Here is a 24995-nt window from a genome sequence, read left to right on the forward strand (position 1 = left end):
ATGAAAGTCTAGAGGTATGATTCAAGATGAATGAGCATAAAAACAAATGTTGATACAAGTGACCAATGAAGACTAGTGAGAAGATGACAACGAAAAAATGAGAAAACTCCTCAAATACTTGATTTTTGAGTAATGCATACTTTGGGGAACATCATAGGGAATTTTGAGCCTTTTATATCTTTCATTTCATAACCCGAACTCGGCCTATATTACAACCCATGAGTAAAGACCTCCTTGAAGTGTTGCTTGTTGTAGGCACATCTTAAGCTCTAATATTATTTTCTCTTGAATTAAAAAGGAAAAATGCTTAAGATTTTCAAACCCCATTGGATGATATGTTAAAGGGCAAAACTTCTCAAATTCTCAAATCCCCAAATGGCTCAAAAGAACTTTCAAACTTGGAGCACACTCCTTGTTTGCACCCAATAATATGATTCCTAAATATTATCACATTTTTTGATTGCCTTTGAAGACATAATCTGACAATGTTCAAAAGAAAGAAGCAAATTTTGATTACATGAGTTTAATGATCTTGCTCCTTCATAATCAAAGAGATTTGTTTAGTTCTTAAACACTATGATTTGCCAAAATGGTTGTTCAAAGGATCACCTCTTGTTCCCAAAAAAAAAAATGGAAATTTGTTTTTTTTCAAAAAAAGAAAAAAAGAAGTGAAATCTCATTTCCAAAAAAAAAAAATCATTCTTTTTCAAAATCCAGTTCTCTTGAACTACGTTTTGACCTGATCCTCTATGACAGAGGTACATAGGCAGTCTTGCAGAGGCCCGGTCCCATTCACCCAAACAACCTTGGAGAACAAAGTCAAAACAATGTGACAAAATTGTTTGGGTGCATGTTAGGTTAAGCCCATTTGTTTGCATTAAGCATGTTTAAACTTGGTGCGTTAGCCTATTAATATTGTGTGCAAGTTTTCACAATAATTGGTTTCTAACAAGCTAGAGAAAGAAAACCTTTTTGTAGGAACCAAGGATGGCGGACCATGATCTTCTTTCATGTTCCCTAATGGTCACAACATCAAATGAATTCAGCTTCAATCTAAGCATGGAATATGTCCCAAACTAGGGTCATTGGGTAAGTACTTCCAATTCATTTCAATGAATAAATCCATTGCTAATTGAAATTATCTTCTTGCAGGAATTGAGCAAGGACTTATCCAGCAATCCGCATCAACTTCCAGCCAAAGTTATTCTCATTCAAAGTCTAGGTTTTTTTTTTTTTTTTTTTTTTTTTTTTTTTTTTTTTTTTTAAATTTTAAAAAAAGGTTTAAAAAAAGAAAAAAATCATCATCATTCTTGCCTCATGAATAAATCTTCATCATTTATAGTCCATCTTCATCTTCTTCACTTTTTGATCATAAACAAATCTCCATTTTCAAAGGAAAAATCTCCAAAACCATATTCAATGGAAAAATCTCCATTTTTCAAAGGAAAAATCTCCATGAACAAATCTTCAAAAGGAAAAATCTCCATTTTTCAAAGGAAAAATCTCCAAAACCATATTCCAAAGGAAAAATCTCCATGAACAAATCTTCATTAAAATTTTTTCAAAGGTTCAATCTCCATAATAAATCTTCAAGGAAAAATCTCTACGAACAAATCTTCAAAAGGAGAAATCTCCATTTTTCAAAGGAAAAATCTCCAAAACCATATTCCAAAGGAAAAATCTCCATGAACAAATCTTTTTAAAAAAATTTCAAAAATCCAATGGAAAAATCTCCAGAATAAATCTTCAAGGAAAAATCTCCATGAACAAATCTTCAAAAGGAAAAATTTCCAATGAATAAATCTTCATTAAAAATTTTCAAATCATCAAAGGAAAAATCTCCAAAACTATTTTTCAAGGAAAAATCTCCTATGAACAAAGAAATTGGATATTTATTTTGCAGGAACTAGGGTAAAGGATCTGTACACATTGGCACAAATATCACCTTCCACAAATCCATCGGACCTCTAGAAAGCACGTCCAAACTTCAAATCCAACGGACCTCTGGGAAGCACGTCCAAACTTCAAACCATCGGACCTCTGGGAAGCACGTCCAAAATCCAATTCCATCGGACCTCTAGGAAGCACGTCCAAATTTCAAATCCATCGGACCTCTAGGAAGCACATTCGAATTCAAACCATCGGACCTCTGGGAAGCACGTCCAAACTTCAAACCATTGGACCTCTGGGAAGCACGTCCAAAATCCAATTCCATCGGACCTCTAGGAAGCACGTCCAAATTCAAATCCATTGGACCTCTGAGAAGCACGTCCAAACTTCAAACTATCAAACCTCTGGGAAGCACGTCCAAAATTCAATTTCAATGGACCTCTGGGAAGCACATCCAAAATCAAACCATCGAACCTCTGGGAAGCACGTCCAAATTTCAAATCCATTAGACCTCTAGGAAGCACGTCCAAAATCAAACCATCGGACCTTTGGGAAGCACGTCCAAATTTCAAATCCACGGACCTTTGGGAAGCACGCCCAAAACTTCAAATCCATCAGACCTCTAGGAAGCATGTCCAAAATTCAAGATCACGACTGAAATCCTCATTTTGTCGTGACCATTGGTAAGCATGTCTTGTACTCATTTTTTTTCCCAAAAAAAAAAAAAAAATGCTGCATGTATGAACTACGTTTGGACCTGATCCTTTCACTAAGAGGTACGTAGGCAATCTCCCCAGAGATTCGGTCCACATTTTGATCCACTACATGAGGTCCGCATTCTTATCTGCATTCACCACGGTTAAATACTGATTGCAAAGTTAGGTGTCTTTTTCATACATTGACATTTGCTCTTCAAGTTCTGTCAATGAGGGGCATTCTGTTGACATCTCATTTTGCAACCTGCATTTAACCACACCTGGAGGGTAAAAGGGTAATTTTGCCTTGGAAATATGCATCTTGATTCTGGCCATTAGATCCTTAATCTCATTTCACCAAAATGATCTTGATGTTGTAACAATCAAATCGACTGGTTATAAGCCCTAATCGGACTACCAGATTGAAAGTTATCATCAAATCAAGTTTTAATGGCTGAGATGCGCCATCACAAATTGAGTCCGACTATATGTTATTATGAACAATTGATTTCAATTGGTTATAAGTTAATCAATTTGAGATCAATGATGTGTCATAATTTGATTAATTAGGACTACATTTTATGGTGAGGTTGGATACACCTAATTAATTAGATAGTTAAACATTAATTATTCAATGAGTAATTTGTGCAATTATCTTTTAATTAGAGCAAATTTAGAACCAATCAAGTCTGAAATGGAAGTGATTGGAGCCATTTAATGTTAATTGTGAGCTAATTTGGGACCTATTAATGTTAATTGTGCTGAAACCATTTTCTAACAAATGACCTCTGCTCACCATTTCATCAATATCTCTCAGAATATTTTGAATTTGTGAATGAGGTTAATTTTCCCAGAAACTAGACATTCGAGACTTCAATTTTAGCACAAGAATGAGACAATTCCGATTAGAATTGAGTCAGATATGATTTTTCAAAATTGGCTTTACAGACTATTACAAAAGTTACGGGAAAACCGAATTTTGGTTTGCTCTTCACTCTCACCAATCTCTCCATTTAATGCACCAGATTTTCCCCAAGGCTAAAATGAGGTCTAGGTTCATGATTTTTTGTCAACCCTCATTAAATGGCATTCCATTCATATTTCCTCCACCACTACTATATAAACATTCACTCTCCTTCATTCCAGGACACAAAAAACCCCCCCTCTCTTCTCTTCTCTTGAGTTCTAATGAAATTGAGTAGCCTTGTCATATCTTAGTTTTCCTAAGACTCACTTTCCCTCTCCTAGCTTTTCTTTTTCTCCATCCTTAGAACCTCCATCAAGAGTCTCCTCCTCCACCATATGGATCTTGCATGAAGGTATAATCCCTTTCCCTAACTGTTTGTTTATGTTGCCATGTTGAGAATTTAAGATTAAAACATGATAATTCCCTTGAATATGTTTGAATGTTCTTAATTGTTCTTATGTGTTCTTCACATGTTCTTGGTTGTTCATCACAAGTTCATGCATATCGCTAGATTTAATCTTAAATCCACATAAAAAAAATATGAAAAACATGTTTGTTTAATAATTCTTTCAAATCTTTGAATCTAGGTTATCACCATCCATACATATTCACTAGAATTTATTTTTCAATCCAAATGCAATGCTTAATAAATTGAATTAAGGTTTATCACATGTACACACATTAAATTCAACATGTAAATTGATTGATAACATATTGGATGATGTGATATGAATGTTGACTACCATAGTCTAGAAGACCGGTTTCACCGAGCAAGGTGGGTGCCTAACACCTTCCCACCTTGTAACATAGCCTCTGAGTTTAGATCAAGGGTTAGTAGATCAAATACTTATCCATGTAATTTTCAATTTTTAGATTGTAACTAGGAAATAAAGTCATGTACTTTATCTTAGACTATAGCTAGGATCAAAGCCATGTAATTTTCCTATGATCAATGTAAATTCAATTTTAAATTAATAAAATGAGGAATTTTTCAATTATGGTTTTCTTATTTTTCCAATAATTAAATAAGTGGTGACTCCATTGTAAAACCCTTAATCTAAAGGGAAAAATATAACTAGTTGAACCTCCATTTTGAGAGGCAATAACACGACTCCACCCTTCACATGGATTTGGCCTAACATTCCATAAAAACGGGCCAGGGGCGCGGTCTCTCACAACCCCCCTTCATTAGAAAAAGATGCTCACAATAGACAGAATTTCTTGAGTTTAATTAACAGAATAATTTTTCAAAAATGACATACAGAAATCACTTTAATAATTAATAAATATTTTTCTTCAACAAAAATTGCTTTAATAGACTCAGGTGCTGACATGAATTGTATACAAGAAGGACTAATACCTTTAAAGTATTATGAAAAATCATCTAAAAGATTAACTCAGGCTAATGGAGAAAAGCTCATAATTAATTAGAAAATACCTAATGTTCACATATGTAACAATGGAATATGTTTGGAAACTTTTTTTGTTTTAATTAAAGACCTTTCTTATAAAATTATTTTAGTTTATGGTCTTACTTTATCCCTTCTTAACAATAGATGAAGGAATTAAAAGTAATGTGTTAGGAAAAGACATACTTTTTAAATTCATTTTACCACCAATCCCGAAAGAAATTTATTCACTAGATAATACTTCCATAATAAAAGAAATTGTTAAAGAAAGAATTTACAGGGAAAACATACATTTGTTATCCTTAAAGTCAGAAATAATATATGAAAGAATTGTTGATCAATTAACAGATCCCATATTAAATCATAAAATAAAAGTATTTAGACAATAGATTGAGATAGAAATTTGTTCTAATCTCCCTACTGCTTTTTGGCATAGGCACCGACATACAGTGCAATTACCTTATGAAAAAGACTTTATTGAAAGACAGATACCTACTAAAGCTAGAACAATACAAATGACCAATGAATTATTAGAACATTGTAAAAAAGAAATTGAAGATCTTTTAATTAAAGGTTTAATCAGAAAAAGCAAGTCTCTTTGGAGCAGTGCTGCTTTTTATGTTAATAAATAGGCAGAATTGGAACGAGGAGTTCCAAGATTAGTTATAAATTATAAACCTTTAAATAAAGCATTACAATGGATAAGGTATCTTATTCCCAATAAGAAAGATTTACTTGACAGGCTACATGAAGCAACCATATTTTCCAAATTTGATATGAAAAGTGGATTTTGGCAGATACAGATAAATAAGAAAGACAAATATAAAACTACCTTTACAATTCCTTTTGGTCATTATGAGTGGAATGTCATGCCTTTTGGTTTAAAAAATGCACCTAGTGAATTTCAAAACATAATGAATGATATATTTACACTTTTTACAAATTTTTCAATTGTTTATATAGATGATGTCTTAATTTTTTCTAAATCAATCGATGACCATTGGAAACATTTAGGGTACGTTTGGTACACTGAATGCGGATTACAATAGGAATGGTAATCTTTATTACTAGGAATAAAATGTGTTGTAATGGAATAACTAAACCTATTTATTAGTTTGGTTGTGAGTTGTAACATTAAAATAAAACTTATGATCTATTTTAGGAAATATCTCATTCATACAAATATATTTCCTATAAAATAATATATTTTAAATTTTAGAGAGATGAGTTATTTTTTGATGATTTTTTATTTCTATAATTGTTAGGTGGATATGGAAAGTTTATTTATTTGGAAATATATTAATGTTAGAAATTATTATATCTACTAAGGAATAGCTATTACAACCCTTTTAAAGAGGAATAGTTATTCCTCATTTTAAAGAATAGCTATTCATAAGGAATGACTATTCCCTGTAATAAAAACATAACCAAACTATTGAATAGCTAAACCATAGGAATAACTATTACATTACAGTATCTATTACAGTCTACCAAACGTGCCCTTAGATATATTTGTCAAAGTAATTAAACATAATGGATTAGTTGTCTTAACCACTAAGATAAATTTGTTTCAAGATAAAATTCGATTTTTAGGTCATAATATTTATAAGGGAACCTTAAGCCCCATTGATGGAGCCATTCAATTTGCATATAAATTCTCAGATGAAATAAAAGATAAAAACCAGTTACAGAGATTTCTTGGCAGCCTAAATTATGTTTCAGATTACTTTCAAGGATTAAGAAAGATTTGCAGACCCTTGTATAAAAGGCTAGAAAAGAATCTTCCTCGATGGACAGATAGACATACTATGATAATCAGACAGATAAAAAAATATGTTAAGCAACTCCCTTGTATTGTAATTCCTTCCCCTAATACTTTAAAAATTGTTGAGACAGATGCTTTTAACATAGGTTATGGTGGAATTCTAAGACAGGTAGCAAAAAATGATGCCAAAGAACAGATTGTTAGATTCCATTCTGGCTCTTGGTCAGCTACCTAGTAGAATTATAGCACTATTAAGAAAGAAATTTTATCTATTATATTATGTGTTTCAAAATTTCAAAATGATCTTTTTAATCAAAATTTTTTAATTCGAGTTGATTGTAAAAGTGCTAAAAAAGTTTTACAAAAAGATGTTCAAAATCTTGTCTCTAAACAGAGTTTTGCTAGATGGCAAGCTATTTTAAGTGTTTTTGACTTTGATATTGAATATATTAAAGGAGAAACTAATTCAATTCCTAATTTCCTAACTCGTGAATTCCTATAGGGAAGATGAGTTCCCCTTCAGATAAGAGCAACTCCCCAAAACCCAGAACCAGACAGTCTTATGCTGCTACTCTGATTCCCTCTAGCAGATTCCTCCCTTGCCTTTCTTTCACCTCACCTACTTTCTCTTCAAACAGACCTCAAGAAAGATCTCCATTGACATGCAGTCCAAACACCTTTGACCCACTCTCCCCAAGCCCCTCTCCAACAACTAAACAAACATATGCTTTGCCCTCAACTCCCCCCTTAAAAAAGCCATTTAATATAGTTGCATCCTCTTTTCCCCCTTTAGCCTCTCCCTCCAACCAACCAAAGTACAAATCCTCTACCTTTCAGGAAGCCTAAGCCCCAAAAGGAGACCACAGTATTGAACTCCCAAAAGGTTCCTGGAATTTTATTCTATGGATTGAACTAGAATATCAGTACATAATAGATACCCTCTCCCTAGTCAGACAGCTCATACCCCTCGGATGGGAACACCCTAAGACAAAAGCTTTAAAGACCCAGAAATTTTATGAGTTTATTTTGGTTGATACAGACTCAATCCTAGTAACACATATGCCTTGCTCTCAAGACCCAAATAGAATTGGCTACTCTAAAGTAGTCATAAAACAGATCCTCACCCCTTCCTAATGGAAAGCACAACCCTGCATCAATAAAACAGATCCTCACAAGCCTGGGATAGGTTCCTTGTACTCCAAAATAATATTTACAGACATACTTGGTTTTTGCGTTTTGATATGTATAGAAAGAAGGACATAATGATACAAAGATGGTTCATTGACTGGTGGAATTCCTATGGTCCTGAAGCTATATTTCTCCCTCCTGATCTCTTAAAAGCCTATGAGACTTTCAAGAAAGAACCAGACATACCGCATCTTAAGAATTTCCCACATCTTTTGCAGTTCTTTTACAAGTTTCCAGATCTCCCATGGACCATTAGATGGGAATATAAGATAGAAAGACACCCCTAGTATCCTTTCCCCATGCTTAGTAGAAAATTAAAATTAAATTGGTGGAATAAGTTTAATTTTGATCATATTTGCCAAGAATTACAGAAAAAGACCTTTTCCTCCCAGACAGAAACTTCTAATTTCCTTCTAGAGAAAAGTCAAGTCTAGTGCCAACTTGCCTCCGTCTTAGACAGAAAACAGCTTAAGAAATAGCTACTTGAAGCTGCATCACAGATTTCAGACGATGAAGATGACACAATAATGGAATCCTCCTCTCCAAATTACAGGACTCACCTAGAAGCATTCCAACACTCTCAAGATCCCTATGACATATGACAGACAAAACAGAACGACAGATCAACAGCTTGCTCAGGCAGACTCTTCAAAGATAATTATGACAGATAACTATTCACCAACATGCTAAATAACTTCTGGATAGACCACCCAGACAGATTCAGAAAAATCAGACATATATTTTTGACAGATCACTATTCATTTGCACACGTGAATAGTACTCTAACTAATTCCCAAACAGATTCATTAGAAGTCACTTTATGAAAAGACTACTGTTCATCAATAGTATTCTACAAGTTTCCACCAATAAATTAACTTGAGTTAACTTTACTCACTTAGGTACTTTTGAAGACTTACCATGGTTCATTTTATCTATAAAAGGATAGACTTCAAAGACAGAAGTTAGGTCCAAAGTTTAGGTTCAAATTTTAGGTCCAAAGTTTAGGTTCAAAATAGAGGTTCAATTCTCAAGTTCAAATTTAAGAAGTTTAAGTTCCAGAAAAAAGATAGCCCTCTCTCTCTTAGAAAGACTCTTGTAATCTTGTAACCATTCCCTTTAGACAAAATCTTGTAACCTTTTAGTTTCAAAGACATATTTTACTTTGTAATCTTGTAACTCTATAGACAGAGTTTTATTTTCAAAGCTTGTATCAAAGACAAACGTTTTTAGTTTAACCAAAGACAGAAGTTTTTATTCAAGTAAGATTTTACTAGTTTCTATTTTCATATTCAATTTTCCATTTTAACTTATTTTGAATATATCTATTTTGCTATTTTCTTCTTTATTATCTATTTTATCATTGTTTATACTTCCATATTACTGTTGTGCTCTCTCCTAGGTAGTTATGGTATGGAATCAGAGCGGGGACCCATAATCCCTTGTACGGAACTCTCACTTCCCATACGAGGGTAAAGGAGGGCTCAATCTAAAACTTACCTAAATAATTGACAACTAATGTAATAAATGACAATTATCCCTTGTAGTCAACAAGTCATGTCAATTACATTATATTTTAAAATATAATGTAATCATATCTCCAAAGCTTTGGATATTTTTTTTTAGTATTTAATATTTGAAGATATTGATTTTTTTTTTTTGGATATTGATTTAATCCCTAACATTAAACACAATTTTGTTAAATGTCACACCTCACATAATCTATCTAAAAATGACATACATTTTATTAGGTTAGAACCACATCGTTTTAATCAAATTAAAAAAAAAAAAAAACTATAGAGTTTGTTTCTTTTCCTCCCAATTTTCCCACACTTATTTTCGTCCATCACACAATCTTTCCCAAAATTTTTATCATACCTTACAAATTACACGTCTACAACAACCACCACCACATCAAAAATCCATCAAAATAATATATTTTTTTTCCGCTCAGTCAGTTTTTGGTGTAAGTGGAGATTGAATCCTAAATCTCTTATTTAACCATCAGATATTTTATTAATTGAGCTAATTGGAACCCACTTAAAATAGTATCTTATATATCGGTTATATGCAACCAATGTCTCATGATGTATACGTCTCATCTATACTACTAGTTAATGGGCTTCCCTTGTTTGGGGTCCTCATTTTTTTTTTTTGGTTCAAAAATGCCCCAACACCCATATGTTTAAGTAGAGACAAAACTAAAGGACAATCCGATAAAAATATTACAACTCTAAGTCCCACTAAAATTTTGCTTACAAAATAGGGTCACTCTTCTGTTGATTTTCAAATTGTTTTATCTACTTATAAATTAGATTTTCTAAAGAAAAATTATATATATAAAATAAAACATTTTTTTTTTTGCCACAAAATAAGACCACTAAGCCCAATGTTTTCAAAATTTTTCCCCCTTTATCAAGACTTAAACGTCTCTCTCTCTCTCTCTCTCTCTTTGTTTTTTGTTTTTAATTTTTCGGCTTCCTTTCTTCTAAATTCTAATCTCACATTTTTATTATTATTTAGGTTTTTGTTTTTATTTTTTCAAATCTCTTCTTCTTTATTTTTGAATTATTAAAAAGAACTCTCACGTTTTTTTTTTTTCAAATCTCTTCTTTATTTTTGAATTATTAAAAAAAAAAATTCCTCCTAAAACTTCCCATTTACCCACTTATAGCCAATTACTCTCCATCCTTATCATCCCAACATTACCGCTTACCGTAGTTCTACTACGTAATATCCCAGTACTTATCCACTTTTCCTCTCTCCTTTTCTTCTTAATTAGTATTCCAATCTAAAAAATTAAAATATGGGATAAGCCCAGGGCATTTCAACCTCTTCAAAAACATGTGTATAATTCCCACCTCAAAAACTATATACATTTTCTTTATTATGAAACTAAAAAAAAAATGCACGTTTGATGAGATTAGTAATATATAATATAAAATTCACAAATATGTAATTCCCATGCTATAAAATTTCTAGTCCAAGAAGACGCGTTGCCTCTTTCTTTAGAGACCCAGAACAAGGCCCAGCCCTAATCGGGCACGACCCGAGATCTTCTTCCATACGAATCTTCATATAGATCAGGCTGGGCCTTTGGCGGGAAAACGAAACAGTTGTATTATTAATTTTCCTTCAAAAACTAGAAACTTCATCAAAACTTTACTTTCTAGTTTCTAACAAATTAGGGTTTCAAAATTTTTTTCCTCTCTCATTTTCTCATCAGAGAAGTTGAAGATGGAGAAGGAGAACGATATCAATAGAGGAAGAAGCAATAAAGGAGGAGGAATTGCAGAGAACATTTTGGCTTTTCTTGACGCTTCCGTGACTAAAGACACTCAGGACGCCAATGATGATAGTATGTAGTTTTGAATTCTTTGCTTATTCTCTGTTTGGTTTCCTAGAAAAAACCGCAGGAACTTAAAAAAATAGGAAGTTGGATTTCAATTTTATGTTGGTTTCCCGGAAATGGACTGTTGAAAATTCTACTGAGCCTGCTTAGTATGATTAAATTTGAATTTTCTGAAGTTTATTGTTACGATTTTCTTGCCAACCAAACAGAGGCTAAAGAGTACATTTTGTTGATTGATGATGCTTAGGGATTGCTTTTCTTGAAGCTGTTTTTGCTGCTTCGATTGTTCCAGAAAGTGGGTTTCCTCCAACCAAGTAATTCTCTCAGAGCCACTGTGTTACCAACTAATGATATAAAAAAAAATCCATATTCATTATTGTTCTTTTCAAAATGGAGCCATCATGTTCTTTATTTGCATAAATGCCAATGGATTGGAATGGAAAATTTTCACTTCTTTATAGTAAAATGTGTTATGTTTCTCTTAGCCTGAGTATATTATATTTATTTTTGAAAATTTTGAATTTGGTTGTGAAGCAAAATGAGCGAGGCGGTGTTTCAGATATTGAGGCTTGGCAAATCCCTAGAACTGATTATGGCAAGTTTTCAGCTTTTGAATGAGTTAGATAAGGTGTATCTTCGATCCCTTAATTTTAATTCAACTTACAGTTTACTTCTCAGATGCCCCATAATTCTAACGAGAACCATTCTTGATCTGGTGTGATTTTTATTTATATATTTTTTTTTTCAATGCAGCGTTACCCTCGGGTGTATTTATCAAATTCATCCTCTAGCGCTTCACTTGACTTAGTCGTGGTTAAAGAGGTATTAGATTGATTATGGTTGCTTAATGTGTCCCTTATACTTGTGATTAATATATATATATATATATATTTTTTTTTTTTAAATTTCTTTTTTTATAATTCAGTAGTTACAATTGGGAGGGGGAATTTGAACCTGGTTAAAGAGGTATTAGATTGGTTATGGCTGCTTAATGTGTCCCTTATACTTGTGATTTATATATTTTTAAATTTTTTTTTTGATAATTCAATAGTTACAATTGGGAGGGGGGGATTTGAATCTTGGATGTCTCTGTTAGAAATACTAGGAAGTGCTAGTTGAGCTAGAGGGCTCTGGCTGTATTTTTTAAATTTCTATGTCGTGTATGATAATTAATTCTCTTTGTTTGCTTTTAGGCTTGGTTGCCATTTGTTCTTGGCTTGGGTACCAATGATAGTGAGAGAGAAGCAGCACACAAAAAGTCTGGTGCAACACTTGACTCCTCTGTGAGTTTGATTTGCTGTTCTTGGCTTTGTTGTTCTGTTTCCTTTAATTTGTAGTTCATAGACATTAGTAAGTTGTATATTTTTCACTATGACCAATCCGCAATAATCTGCACTAGTGTTTCTACTAAGAAAGCTATTTAATTTTTTCTCAAAAACTCTCCTCATCTACAATTTCTAGGACTCCATTTGGATGGCAAGGGAGATAAAGAAAGTAGAAGTACTTAGAGGTGCTTAATAAATCAAGTTTTTTGCAATTTTTTACTTTCCCTCTTTCTTTTGTGTTATATTTTATGGACTTTTTATCTTAAATATTTCACCTGGCGAATAAAGTTTTGAATCGTGTGTTAATGTCTATAAAAAGTAACCTAGTTGTGAATATCAATTGTGCGTTTCCATGTGATTCTAAAACAGGTTTTTGCATTCTATGAGCATGTAGACTTTTTTGTTGTGGGGAGGACGTGGGGAGTGGTGGTTTGTGACACATGGGTATAGAGTAATGGATGTTATGTAGGATCTTTAGATATTCAGTACTAAATTAGACTCTTGATGAGATTTTGAATATGTTGATGGCTGTTTGATATTAAATCAATGAATACAACATGAAATAAAGCAAGATAAAATACCAGGCAATCACACCTAGGTTTTCCTAAGAAATCAAACTTAGGTTGGAGAAGGCAATTACACCCTCAAAACTGAGAGTAAGCTCCTCGAATTTTATTGCAACAAAACCTTTATATAGGTTATAGGTTATTGTTAAATCCTTTCCTAGAAGGACCGAGACTTCTAAATAACCTATTCCTAGAATGATTAGAATTATTAATAACAAAGGAAAAAGTACATAAGAGCTTCTAAACCAAATAGGAAAAGGGCTCAAAACACAAAATAAGATTGGCCTTTCATACAGCCAGGGACAGCCCATTTTAGAAATATGAAAATTACCAGATTGCCCTTATTCTAGTAAAACTTAATTCAAACCTTTATCCAATAAAAGATAAACAGAAACAAACAGTAAAAGAAAACTCAATACTCTAAACTTAATAAGCTAGGTCCTAAGAGAGCACTCCATCATCCAAAACATCCCAAATAATGCTTGAGCATTAGAACCAGCTTTCCCTCGCCTCTTATAACTTATAATTCTTTAAAGGGGGCCACCAGTTACGTCCCCAATCAGGCTGACAACCTGAATCATTTTTGACAGCAGAGATGCTTCTTTGTTATATGATGGAAATATTAATGATGGATGATGCTGTTAGTTCCTACATCTTACTATTCTGAGTGTTTGATTGTTGAACACTTGAACTTGATTTTAACTGTCTTAATTACTGCAATTCCGCCTTCAAATAAGTGTCATTGCTTATCTCAGGGTTTTCATCTTCTGATTCAAGACATTGCTGCAGTGGCTGGTGAAGAAAAATTTCAAGCATTAGACACAAAGGTTAGTTTACTTATTTTCTGGGTTCATTGGAAGGGCATGGCATATTTGATCATAGGTCGTAATAGTAAAGCAAAATATGTTAACTGTAGTCACATGAAGGTATGGACCCTTATTTGGTTGTGATTCATTTGTAGAATGGATGTTGCTTCTAAACCCTATGTTTACCTTGATAAACTTGGAATGCAAAATGTAAAGATCATTTTTGGGAAAACAAATGCAAAACCCAATTGTATGCATAAATTGAATATAGATGCAAACATGAACTGGTGCTGTGTCTCATTATTATGGTTTTCGTCTCATATTTTCCAATCCAGTAACACTCTTCCTCCTCATGTTAAGCCTTTTGTAGAGCCACATATTTTAAGTTTGTAAGTTTAAGAGAATAATCTAACTGCCAATTAATATTGAAGCTTTCACATCATTCATTAAATAAAAAAAAGTTCCGACCCTAAGATAAGAATGCCCTTAAATTTGTCAATCTTTTTTTGCTGTTAAACTAATCATGTGATTTGTTTCTCAAGTCTGGGATATTTTTTTCAGGTTTTGGATCTTATCATAATGCTTCCTTCCTCACCTATACTTTATTATTTTAAACTTTTTAAAAAATATTAACTTTTTTGCTTGAAATTGTGTATAGTTTAGAGAGAGGCTCATGCTTTTAGAATTGGGGCGAAAATTACAGATGGGATTGTATGATTGAGATAATAGGCCCATCTGAGAAATAAGTAATTGTGGGGTGATCCAACTATATACAACAATAACAACAACAAATTCTTAGTTCCAAAATTTTCCTTAAATATGATACTAATTTAAAGGATTTTTTAAAAGAGGGGGGATGGTGGGGGGGGTGGGGGGGAAGAGTGGGGAGCCCTGTCCTTTAGGATATGTTTGATTAGAAGTAAAATATTAAAGATGGAAAAAGGGTGAGGGAATAAGTTTTACCTTGTTTGGTAAGATGGAAATTAGGAAGGGGAGGCAAGTCCAAAGGGTTCTTATCTAGAAAGGTTTTCTATGTTAAAAAAAAAAAAAAAAAAAAATAGAAGAAAGGGTTGATGCAGAGAGTGCGAAGACAATTTAATTAAATTTTAGAAGTCAATTGTCAATTTAGGTTTATTGTTGGTCGATTGCATTTTATTTTAGGTCTTTTTAGCTATTACATTATTAATATTTTATTTTATTTCTTAGAGTCAAGTTTATTTTTAGAATTCAATTATTAAGCTTTGGCCCAAGTCAATTAGGGTTATAGTCCAGTCTTATTAGCTATTTAAGTGTGCTATTATACTCTAGTGGGGATAGTTTATGATAAAAATTTTATTCGCATTATGCTCATGTTTAGTGCTGATTCCACTCAACAATAGGTGCTGAAGCCTACTTTTCATGCTATTCTAGGTGGTGAAGATTAGAATTTTTTGTATTCTTCTTTCTTATTTTGGTCAAATTTATTTAAGCTTTGGTACAAGAGCAAAGTTCGATTCATCACAACCACCTAATCACCTACAACTTAGGATGCACGGACACTTCATTTGGGGTGTCGTACCCATGTCGTAACGGTGTCTAATCTGCCGTATCATGTTATAATTTTTCAAAAATTGCTTGTGTCACCATATCGTACCCATACTTGTACCTGTACTTGTGTCCGTGTCCGTGTCCGTGTCTGTGCATCCTTGCCTACAACCCAAAGCTCAAGCCTCCACCACCAAGCCGTGAACTAGCCTCCAAAACTTTCAAATCCAATCTTAAGTCAACTCAAAACCCATTAAAAACTCATAATTTATCCCTAAACAAATCTACCTGAGCAATCGTTAAAAAATTCCCAAACACCATCGTCATACTGAGCTTGGCAACACTGAATGATTCCAAACGGTCTAGATCACAACCCAAACAATCCTAGGGCCACCTCTCATCCATTTGGGTTCTCCCAATTGAGCCTGTGACTTTGCCTACACTAGATTGTGAAGATTGTAATTGTGAGTCCCAAATGCTACTGCCCAAACATACCCTTCCATTGTCCCTATAAAACCTATCGTAGCCCCATGTTGCTGATTTCACCTTAACTGTCATCGAGACCAAAGCAGCATCCATTCATCAATCAAAGTCCTCATGCTCGCTATAACAAGTTTCTACTGACAATCCCACATGCAAAAGCGGGTCCTACATTTCTGTCATCATCACATCAATGCAATATTGCCAATGACATCTTTATATCACTAAGACCTCACTGTAAACAATTTCATTCATTGAAGCCGAGCCATGCTGCCCCGATTTCTTGACAAGTTGCTCAGCGGCCATTACTCTGTTGGAAAATATTGACTCATTGCCATTGGAGCTGTGCTGATTCTATCACTGAGGTTCATTATAAAGGATCTTTGTTTTACTTGTTTTGCATGCCTACAACCAAATAGTGCAGCTTGACCAAAATTAACACACCCCACCTGGTCTTGTGAATTTCAGACCCAATCCATTGTAAATAAAAATTGAAGGCCTGAAACAAGTAACGATGCATTTGAGTTTGCCCATTAGCCCATGTAATTAATTTAGCTGAACATCAAGCCATACATGCCCCTTGACCCATATGTGCTTGTCATTAGCCAATCAAGGTTCAAAACACAGCAACATTTAGTCCATAACTAGGTTTTGTCAAGATGAAACTCATTAGTAGAGAAAAAAAATATCGGTAGAGCGTGGAGAACATCTCTTTATAAGGAACAAGCATACCGTAGCTATTTGGTTAGAAATGATTGAAATGAAATAAAACCTCAGAAAAATATCACCTTAGTCCTGTACTCCTATCAAGGGAAACCTCTACCTCAAATCCTATTTGGGTGACTTTTAGATCGAAAAAATAGTTTGCAGGAGAATATCACTTCAGTCCTACTAAGTACTTAGCACAATTTGAAGAATACAAGATGCTTGTTCATATTCTGAATCCCAATTGGTAATGGAGCCCACTTTGGTATCAATAAAAGCCATACTGAAAGTCATCTAAGACCTGTCTACGAGGATCGTGTTAATAGATCCTTCCTTTCTACCGATGACCACTAGCAATTAAATTGTAGCTTCCCACACAAGAGGCAATAGTGTTGGTATTGAGATTTTGGTGAAGAAACATCTAGACCGCTGGAAACTACTGTTGAAAGAGAAGTATAAGTGCCAATAGATACTACAATTCTAGAGTAGTGAGCAGAGCATTCTGTGGAGTCTAAATAGTGAGTTGGAATACTTGAACCATGTTTAGTAGATTTAATGCAGCTTGTTAGAGTGTCATATATATTGCTTATCGCTGTGAATAGAGATATCACATTGCTCTTAGTATGGACAAAAAAAAAAAAAAAAAGGCAGAAAAAGGTGTTTTGCAAAAAAGAGAGTGATGTGACATGAATCAGGAGTGAAAGGGATTTAATGATCTGATACCATGTTAAGTAAAGAGAATAAAAGATGGAATTGTACAGAAAAGGAGGACCTGTGTTTCCAAGATTCCATCCCCAAAACCATTCATTCATTCATTATATATGGGAAAGTTTGTTATAAGATGGAGAATATTTTGATGGTGACAGCTGGTAGGGATACCTCATCAGTTGAATCTTCTAGACTTTTATAGAAGAGTACCACTCATATAATACAAGTGTACAACCCAATATTATCTCTATAATTCCTTTAATAGTGGTCTTAATTTGTGCTCTCATTCAAAGCCTTTTGATGATGGCATATGCCACAAATCATGTACTTGATAATGGAGATTATTTTCCTAAATGTGTTCACTATTTCTTGGTTGTTTGTGTGCCTGTGTAATAACATACTAGTTTGTGATCTCATATGCAACAGATCATGTACTTGACAATGTATGTTTATTTCCTAAATGAATTCGCTATTTCTTGATTGCATTTTCCTAATTCAAATGTTTGAAAACATTACTAATGAAGTAATTTCCCTAGAGACATGCAATGCATCATTAACAACAACCAAACTGTAGTCCCAAAATTCTGAAGTTGGCTATGGATCTTTTCCGTTATTCATTGAAGTCATACTCTATGTTACCTCTTAAATTGAAATGTCTTTTTTTACTATTTCTACTAATGTTGTTCTATGACCTTCTTCTAACGTTTATCTCATTCCTTCCCTTTGACTTGAATCAACTCACTCTTCCTTGCAAGTTCCTTGATTTCTCTTCTTTGCACAAGACCAAGCCATTACAAGAGACTCCCTCATCTTTTCATTAATATGGATCACCCCCTATTTTTAAGTGAATTTTCTCATTTTGAATTCCATCTTTCTTTGTATTTCCACTATCTTGACAATTTCTTTTTTGCTACACCCATTTTATGAACATGTTGCTTCTTAATGGCCACATGGAATACATCATCAATGCCCCTTATTGATATTAACTTTTGTTTCAGATTTTTTGACCTATAATTCCTTGACTTCTTTCAGTATAATTGTATATATTGTGTCTGATGCTCTTTTATAATTGAGTGATTTATATCCAGTAGATATTTGCTATCAATGCCTTGGCTTTATCACTTCACTTAAGCACAAATTTTGTTAGGTTCTTATTTGTTACTTTATCTGTTGGCAGTCCCTTGGGAGCATGTTACTGTTCCAGTATCTTGTGAATGTTCTTGAAGCAGATATACTACCTCGTAACAGTGTGTATGAAGGTACGCTGATATTTTTTTCTTTTATGCCATCACATCTTTGGGAGGTTGAAGTACTTCATTGTGTGCTGCAGAAACTATGAACTGGGCCCTTCTGAGGGAATCTTTGCTTAACGTGCTTCTGGTATACCCTTGTCCTTAAAGCCATGAACACCGAAGATATAACTTCACCCTGCTTCTTGGAGACACTATTTAATGTTTATTTGAGAGAATGTGAGGTTGTTTAGACTAGATTTCTTTTGCAGGCAAGAAAAATTAAAATCTTACAGTACTAATACTTTAATCATCTATTGATGTTCTACATCATGGCTCTTCTGTTTTCTTTCTTTACAGAGATTTAACTTCAGACTCCTGCTTCTTGGAGACGCTATTTAATTTTTATTTGAGAGAATGTGAGGTTTAGACTAGATTTCTTTTGCAGGGGTCAAGAAAATTAAACTATAAAGGCTTAGTGAGAGATTGCTTGACCATTGTATGTGGACTATTTCAAATTCAATCTGCATTCAGTAATGATAAGATATGTCTGGAGAATTATGTGGCAAAACCATCTGACAGTTGTGACACTGCTGTGGCAATTGCTTTGCCTGAAATAGGACAGAATACCTGCATTGCCATGCAGAAACTTCTGATTCTAGTAAGTTCCAAAACATCCTCTAGTTCAGGACGTTTGAATCAGTCTCAACATGAGCTCTAATAATGTTGACTCTTTAGATTATGGAACTTGATATATCAAAGAAGAAAGCAGATATGAAAGGTTTGACTACCAGAGCTGATGGTGTGAGGTTATTGTTTCTTTTCCTCAAATAGTGAAATTTTAGGTATTGGTTTGTGTTCTATAGTTCTTGAAAAATAAATGCATTGCTGTAATATGTGCAGGACCCCACTGGTAGAGGTAATTCTTGATGAACTAACTTACAATAAGGGCCTTCTTTCCCCATTTCTCCAGGTATTCATCCCAATATTTTTTCTACTCTCTCATTTGCAATAAGTGTGCATTTCTGTATTTATATGTACACAAACATGTAAATACGTTGCTTAATGCATTGTAAAAGATGGGGATGCTTCAAAAGGCACTTGGCTTTATCCAGAAAACAATGGCATAGGTGTTAGTTGCAACTCTGACCACATACCAAAAAATCCATATCCCTTATTAAATATTGACAATGGGGGTTCGTTAGTGCGTAGTTTTACTTTTTTATTTATTTATTTTTTATCTAGGAAATTCTTAATCTACCATGATATCAACTATTTTTTTTTTAAAGGAAAAAGGATCTCCCTATTTGAAATTTATCCATTTCATGGTTCTTACTAAATGGTTACAAATCTAAATGTTTATCCTGTGCAACATCATTTTAAATCTCCAATTGAAATTGATCTATTTCATGTTTTAAATTAAATATTACAAATCTAAAGGTGTATTGCCATATCATTTGAAATTTTAAATGACGTAGCTGTACGTTGTAAGACCTAAGAAGTAAAATCTGAAACATGGAATGGATAGGATCCTATTCCATTATATAAATCATAATGTTATGTCTACTTTTTGGCAAAATATATTTTCTGCATTTTCCAATGTTGGCACAGCTGAAAATCTTGATCAACAGAAAACCTTTTCCGAAGTGAATAAGAAAAACCCAAAAGTGACAAAATATGTTTTCCCCCATTCTTTTGGGCCCTATCCCCTTGCATTCCTTTGTGCCACCATTACCTCTTCTCTCCCCTCACCTGCATCATTACGCCATCGCCACACCACCTTTGATGCCACCATTGCCAACGCTACTAACATCATTGTTACCACACTGCCACCATCACACCACCATTAATGGCTCTCAGGGAGTGAGTTTGTGGAAGTCTATTAGTCATGGTTGCCCATCTTTTGTTCGTCACATCCAATTTGAGGTTGGGGCTGGGTTTACTGTTAGATTTTGGCAGGACATTTGGTGTGGGGACACTTCTTTGTGTGTGCTCTATCTGAGACTTTTTTCTTTAATTTGAAATAAGGAGGCCTATGTGGCTGATTTGATGAAGTTCCCAAATGGTGTTCTTTTCTGGGATCTAAATTTTAGAAGATACAATGAAGATTGGGAATTGGAATCCTTTTACAGTTTAATGTCTAGAATTTATGGATCTTCTTTGAAAGGAGTTGGGGACAATAAGATGTGTTGGAAACCTGCTATGGGAAGAGTTTTTGCTATTTGTTCTTATTACCAGGTGCTGACAAAAAGTTTTGATCAATCTTTCCCTTGGAAGACTGTTTGGAAGTCTAAGGTCCCCTCTAGAGTTGCTTTTTTTGTTTGGATTGCAGTTTTGGGGAATATTTTGACTATTGATAATCTTAGGAAACGGCGGATTTTGATTTTGGATTGGTGTCGTATGTGTAAAAGAAATGGGGAATTAGTTACCACCTCCTTATCCATTGCCTTATTGCTTTTGATTTAAAATCTATGGTGTGTACTTTGTTTGGCATTCATTGGGTTATGCCAAAAACAATGGTGGAGCTGTTGGCTTGTTGGCAAGGAAAGTTTGGGAGGCATCAGAATTCTGCTATTTGATGGTTGTGCATCATTGTTTGATGTGGTGCATTTGGCGGGAGAGGAATAACCGGCATTTTGAGGATTTAGAGAGATCAGTTTCAGATCTTAAATCCTTCTTCCTTAATACTCTTTTGGATTGGGTTACAGTGTTAGGCTTTCGTTCTTTTTCTTCAGTCCATGGTTTCATGGACTTTTGTACTTTATGCACTTGATTTGTTTTTGTCCTTGATGTATACTTCCTGTATGCTCAGGTGACACCCCTCTTCTTTTTAATATATTTTTATTACTTCTCAAAAAAAAAAAAAAAAATTTGGAAAATGTTTTCAGGATCAATTTTAGGGTACCAACAAAAAATAGAAAAAACAAGTCATTTTCATGTCCCAGGAAATTATTTTTTGTTGAAACAAATGGAGAGTAAGTTGGCTAAGTTTTTCTAATTATATTTGTTTCCTAATTTATTGCACAATTTGTATTTGCTATTACTTTGTAAAGGTCCATGTTTCCATAGTTTCAAGTGATTCTAGTTTCTTGTTGTGTCTTGGTAAGTTACAATTTTCTAGTAGTTATTTTTATGGGAAAATACACTGTTAGTCCCTAAACTTTAGTGCTAGCCCCTAAAGATTAAGTGATTGCTTTTAGTTCATAGCAAACTTAAAATGGTTGCTTTAGGTCCTTTTGTTAACATCTGTTAAATCTCTCTATGGAACGATGGCGTGCCCTAACTAAAAATTAACACGTCATCATTTCGTTAGACAGGTTTGGGACTAAAAGCGATCACTTTAAACTATAGGGTCTAAAATTGCTCATGGGCTGAAGTTCAAGGACCAACAATATATTTTGGTCTTCTTTTATTTTTAAGAATGCCAATATTTTTTTTAGTGCCAATAATGGGGATGGTTTGCAGGTCTTCAATGAACCCAAATGGAAGCTGGATATAATTTTGCAGTATTTCTGGAAGTACATAGCAAAAGTAAGTTGTTAGATTACTGGTACCTCCATTTAAATTGTCCCAAACGATTCATGTCTATGATGTTTGCCCTTATATATCAAGGCTTTTGACTTGGGGGCAGAACTTTCCTATGTTCATCCAACCTACTAAATGGTGACTTATCTGAGTATTTTTAGTTGCATGACATATTAAAGTCATGTGACTAATTTAAATGACTTAATGAATTATCTAAAAAAAGTACATGTGGATGATCAGTTGAATTGCCACATAACGGGTTATTGGAGATTCCTTTAATCCGGCTTAGAGGAAAACTGTCCTTGACATAATTTTAAAGGTAATATGATATGTTTTTCCTACTATTGTATTATCTTCATATGGTTAATTACATCCCATTTTGCACAGCCTTCTATTCGTACTCGAAGATCAACTGATTTTGTAGATGATGAAACTTTCAATGGAGCTTTGAAGTGCTTTTCAAATGGTACTAGCACAAAAGGCATCATAAAAAGGATCGGTATAAAAGAAATTCAGTTGCTTTTAGCACATGGTTATAAGGTGATTTTTCTTGTATCTCAAGCAACATTTACTTCTCGATGCCCTGCAGCTACAGGTTATTGTGTTTTACCACATGACTCATTCTTTTAGTATACCTGTCTTTAGATTGACTAATATGAATTATTTTCATTTATATCTTGACATATGAGGTTAATATATAACAAGCTTTAACTTGTTATGCTTCACCTTGTTTATAGTTAATTTCCTTACCTTAGAATATCATTATCTAGAAACATTGGTCAATCTTTTGTTCAGTAGTCATCTGTACCATTTTTGGGATAGAACTCCCTTTCTTGCTGATAAGTTCAGATAAAACTCTTTTTCAGGCTCAATTGTTGCTATTGTCTGAACAATGCCCTGCTGAAGCCATCTCAGATTCCAAGGAAGATGTGAGAAGCAACTCTCTTGTAGAAATAAGCAAGAATATGATCTCTGCTTTCAATAGTTTGAGGAGAACTGATGAGTAAGGCTCATAGGCATTCAGCACTTGCTTTTGCTTGTTCTCTTTGCATGAATTCTAATAAATTACCACTTAACCCAAAAACTTATACTAGTAGAAAATGGTGAATTTAATTATTTAAACTTTTTCTTTTTTAATACTATTCATGTATGAGCCCAAATTGCCCTCAATAAGTGGGGCTTAACTTGAACTTTTAATTTTAAATGAGAGGTAGAGTGGAGACAAAGCTGGATCCCAGGATAACGTACTCTAATTTACCAACCAATCATTAGAGCCCAAAATTATTGTGTAAGAAACTGTCAAAATCTATTACCTTGAGAAGTCAAATTATTTACCAAAGGGCACAGCCAAATCAACTTGTGTCTTTTCTATATAATTTTCCCTGAAATTCAACATGACATGCTTGTTTAATGGGAAATTTTATTACCTCTGATTGGTTTTTACTTGCATCATGATGGCGATATTTAGTTTTTGCCCAAACTTATAATACAGCTTGGAAGTTACTGTAGTTCATTTTGAATCATGTCTATAACTACAGGACAGCAGTCTCAATACTGAACTGAGATTTGTATCTCAAAAAGCAATACCAAAAATAGTTTTTAAGAAATTCAATCTAAAAAGTCACTGTCCTTGTGGGAGCAGTAAAATGTGAGGATATCATGATATATTCCTTGGACAAAATAATTCTGTTTGTTAGTTATATATGAAGTGTCTGCTGTGCATATCTGAAATTAGATGACAAATCTTGAGTCTAGTAAATCAAGTGGTTGATTCTCTCAGTATCTTTCTTTTTCGTGCTAATTGATGTTACTTGCAATGGTGTAGGTGCATAGAGATTTCGTCATATGTTAAAGAAGCAATGTTTACAGCAGCGACACTCCTCTCTAAAAAGTCTTAGTGGCTCAGAATCATTGACTCATTCTGAAGGATGCTATGCTGCAGGTAAAATCTGATTGTTCCTTTATACATGTATAGTAACGGATAGGCAGCTGTATGAATTCTCTCTATATATTGACTTGATTGCCAGCCAGCAGCATATTTGTGTAGGGTTTTGCTGCTTTCAGTACGTTATCTATTTTCTAACTTCCCAACTAATGGGAGTTATTGTTTTTACTTTTTGTTGTTTTCTCCCTGGGGTATAATTTTTGGTCCATCATACTTATGCCCGTTTTTTGTTTGGCCAATTACCCTGAATTATGTCCCTGTAATTCAAAATGGTTAGTTTTATATTTTGCTCAGCCTTGATGTGGATGGTGACCCATTGGATGAAACAATGGCTAGCCAAAATTTGTATACTCTTTGAGATTTCTACCCATTATTTGTCCCTTCTATTTTTCTAATTTAGCCTGTTCTGCTTTCTATTTTGTACTTGCATCTCTAATCAAACAAACAAAATAATGATTTAATTACTTAGCTCCTCCAAAATGCAATCTCTACCGACTATTTTTTTCTTTTTTAATGGCAGTTTCCCTTTTAAAAAAATAAATAAAACTAAGTATGTTTAACATAGATGGCTAGTTTACATTTTTAGAGGTGATTCAGTCAACATGGATTGCTGCCAGATTAAGATTTTGCAAAAGGATATGGTTTCTTTTTTAATGCATACAATTGATCATGTCTGGATTGAAAATGATTGCTCAAGAAAAGGATATCCGCATTCATATAATGTTGGAAGTTTTCACTAATAATTGGAGCTCAAAAAATGAAACTACTTCTAATTATAAAACACACAAAAGGCACAACCCTAGTATACGAGAAGTATACAAAGGAAGAGCTCAAGCAGGAAAGAAATTAAAATAAAAGTAAAAATGTAATAAACATTATGAGATCGCATGGGTCTTCTTCAATTTAGTATGTCCTCCCC

General features: G+C 33.7%; 1 protein-coding gene across 5 annotated transcripts; it reads left to right on the forward strand.

Annotated features, from left to right (window-relative positions):
- Positions 1-10891: 10891 nt before the first annotated feature.
- Positions 10892-24446, forward strand: LOC126726078 (negative regulator of systemic acquired resistance SNI1). 5 transcript variants are annotated; one of them, XM_050431204.1, is made up of 16 exons: positions 10892-11029; positions 11138-11269; positions 11511-11577; positions 11798-11891; positions 12017-12085; positions 12457-12546; positions 13910-13981; positions 18555-18636; positions 18708-18757; positions 19055-19267; positions 19345-19415; positions 19510-19579; positions 22072-22137; positions 22519-22671; positions 22998-23134; positions 23957-24446. In XM_050431204.1, exons 2-16 carry the CDS (start codon positions 11149-11151, stop codon positions 24027-24029), a joined length of 1428 nt encoding a protein of 475 aa, XP_050287161.1. In that variant the 5' UTR covers positions 10892-11029; positions 11138-11148; the 3' UTR covers positions 24030-24446. The 5 variants fall into 5 exon arrangements, with proteins under 5 accessions (XP_050287161.1, XP_050287164.1, XP_050287162.1 ...); XM_050431205.1 differs by having other exon boundaries at positions 10896-11269; positions 11798-11858; XM_050431208.1 differs by having other exon boundaries at positions 10898-11269; positions 11473-11577.
- The last annotated feature ends 549 nt before the right edge of the window (positions 24447-24995 follow it).

Source organism: Quercus robur, chromosome 5 (assembly GCF_932294415.1).
Source record: "Quercus robur chromosome 5, dhQueRobu3.1, whole genome shotgun sequence".
In the NCBI taxonomy this organism is placed as follows: Eukaryota; Viridiplantae; Streptophyta; class Magnoliopsida; order Fagales; family Fagaceae; genus Quercus; species Quercus robur.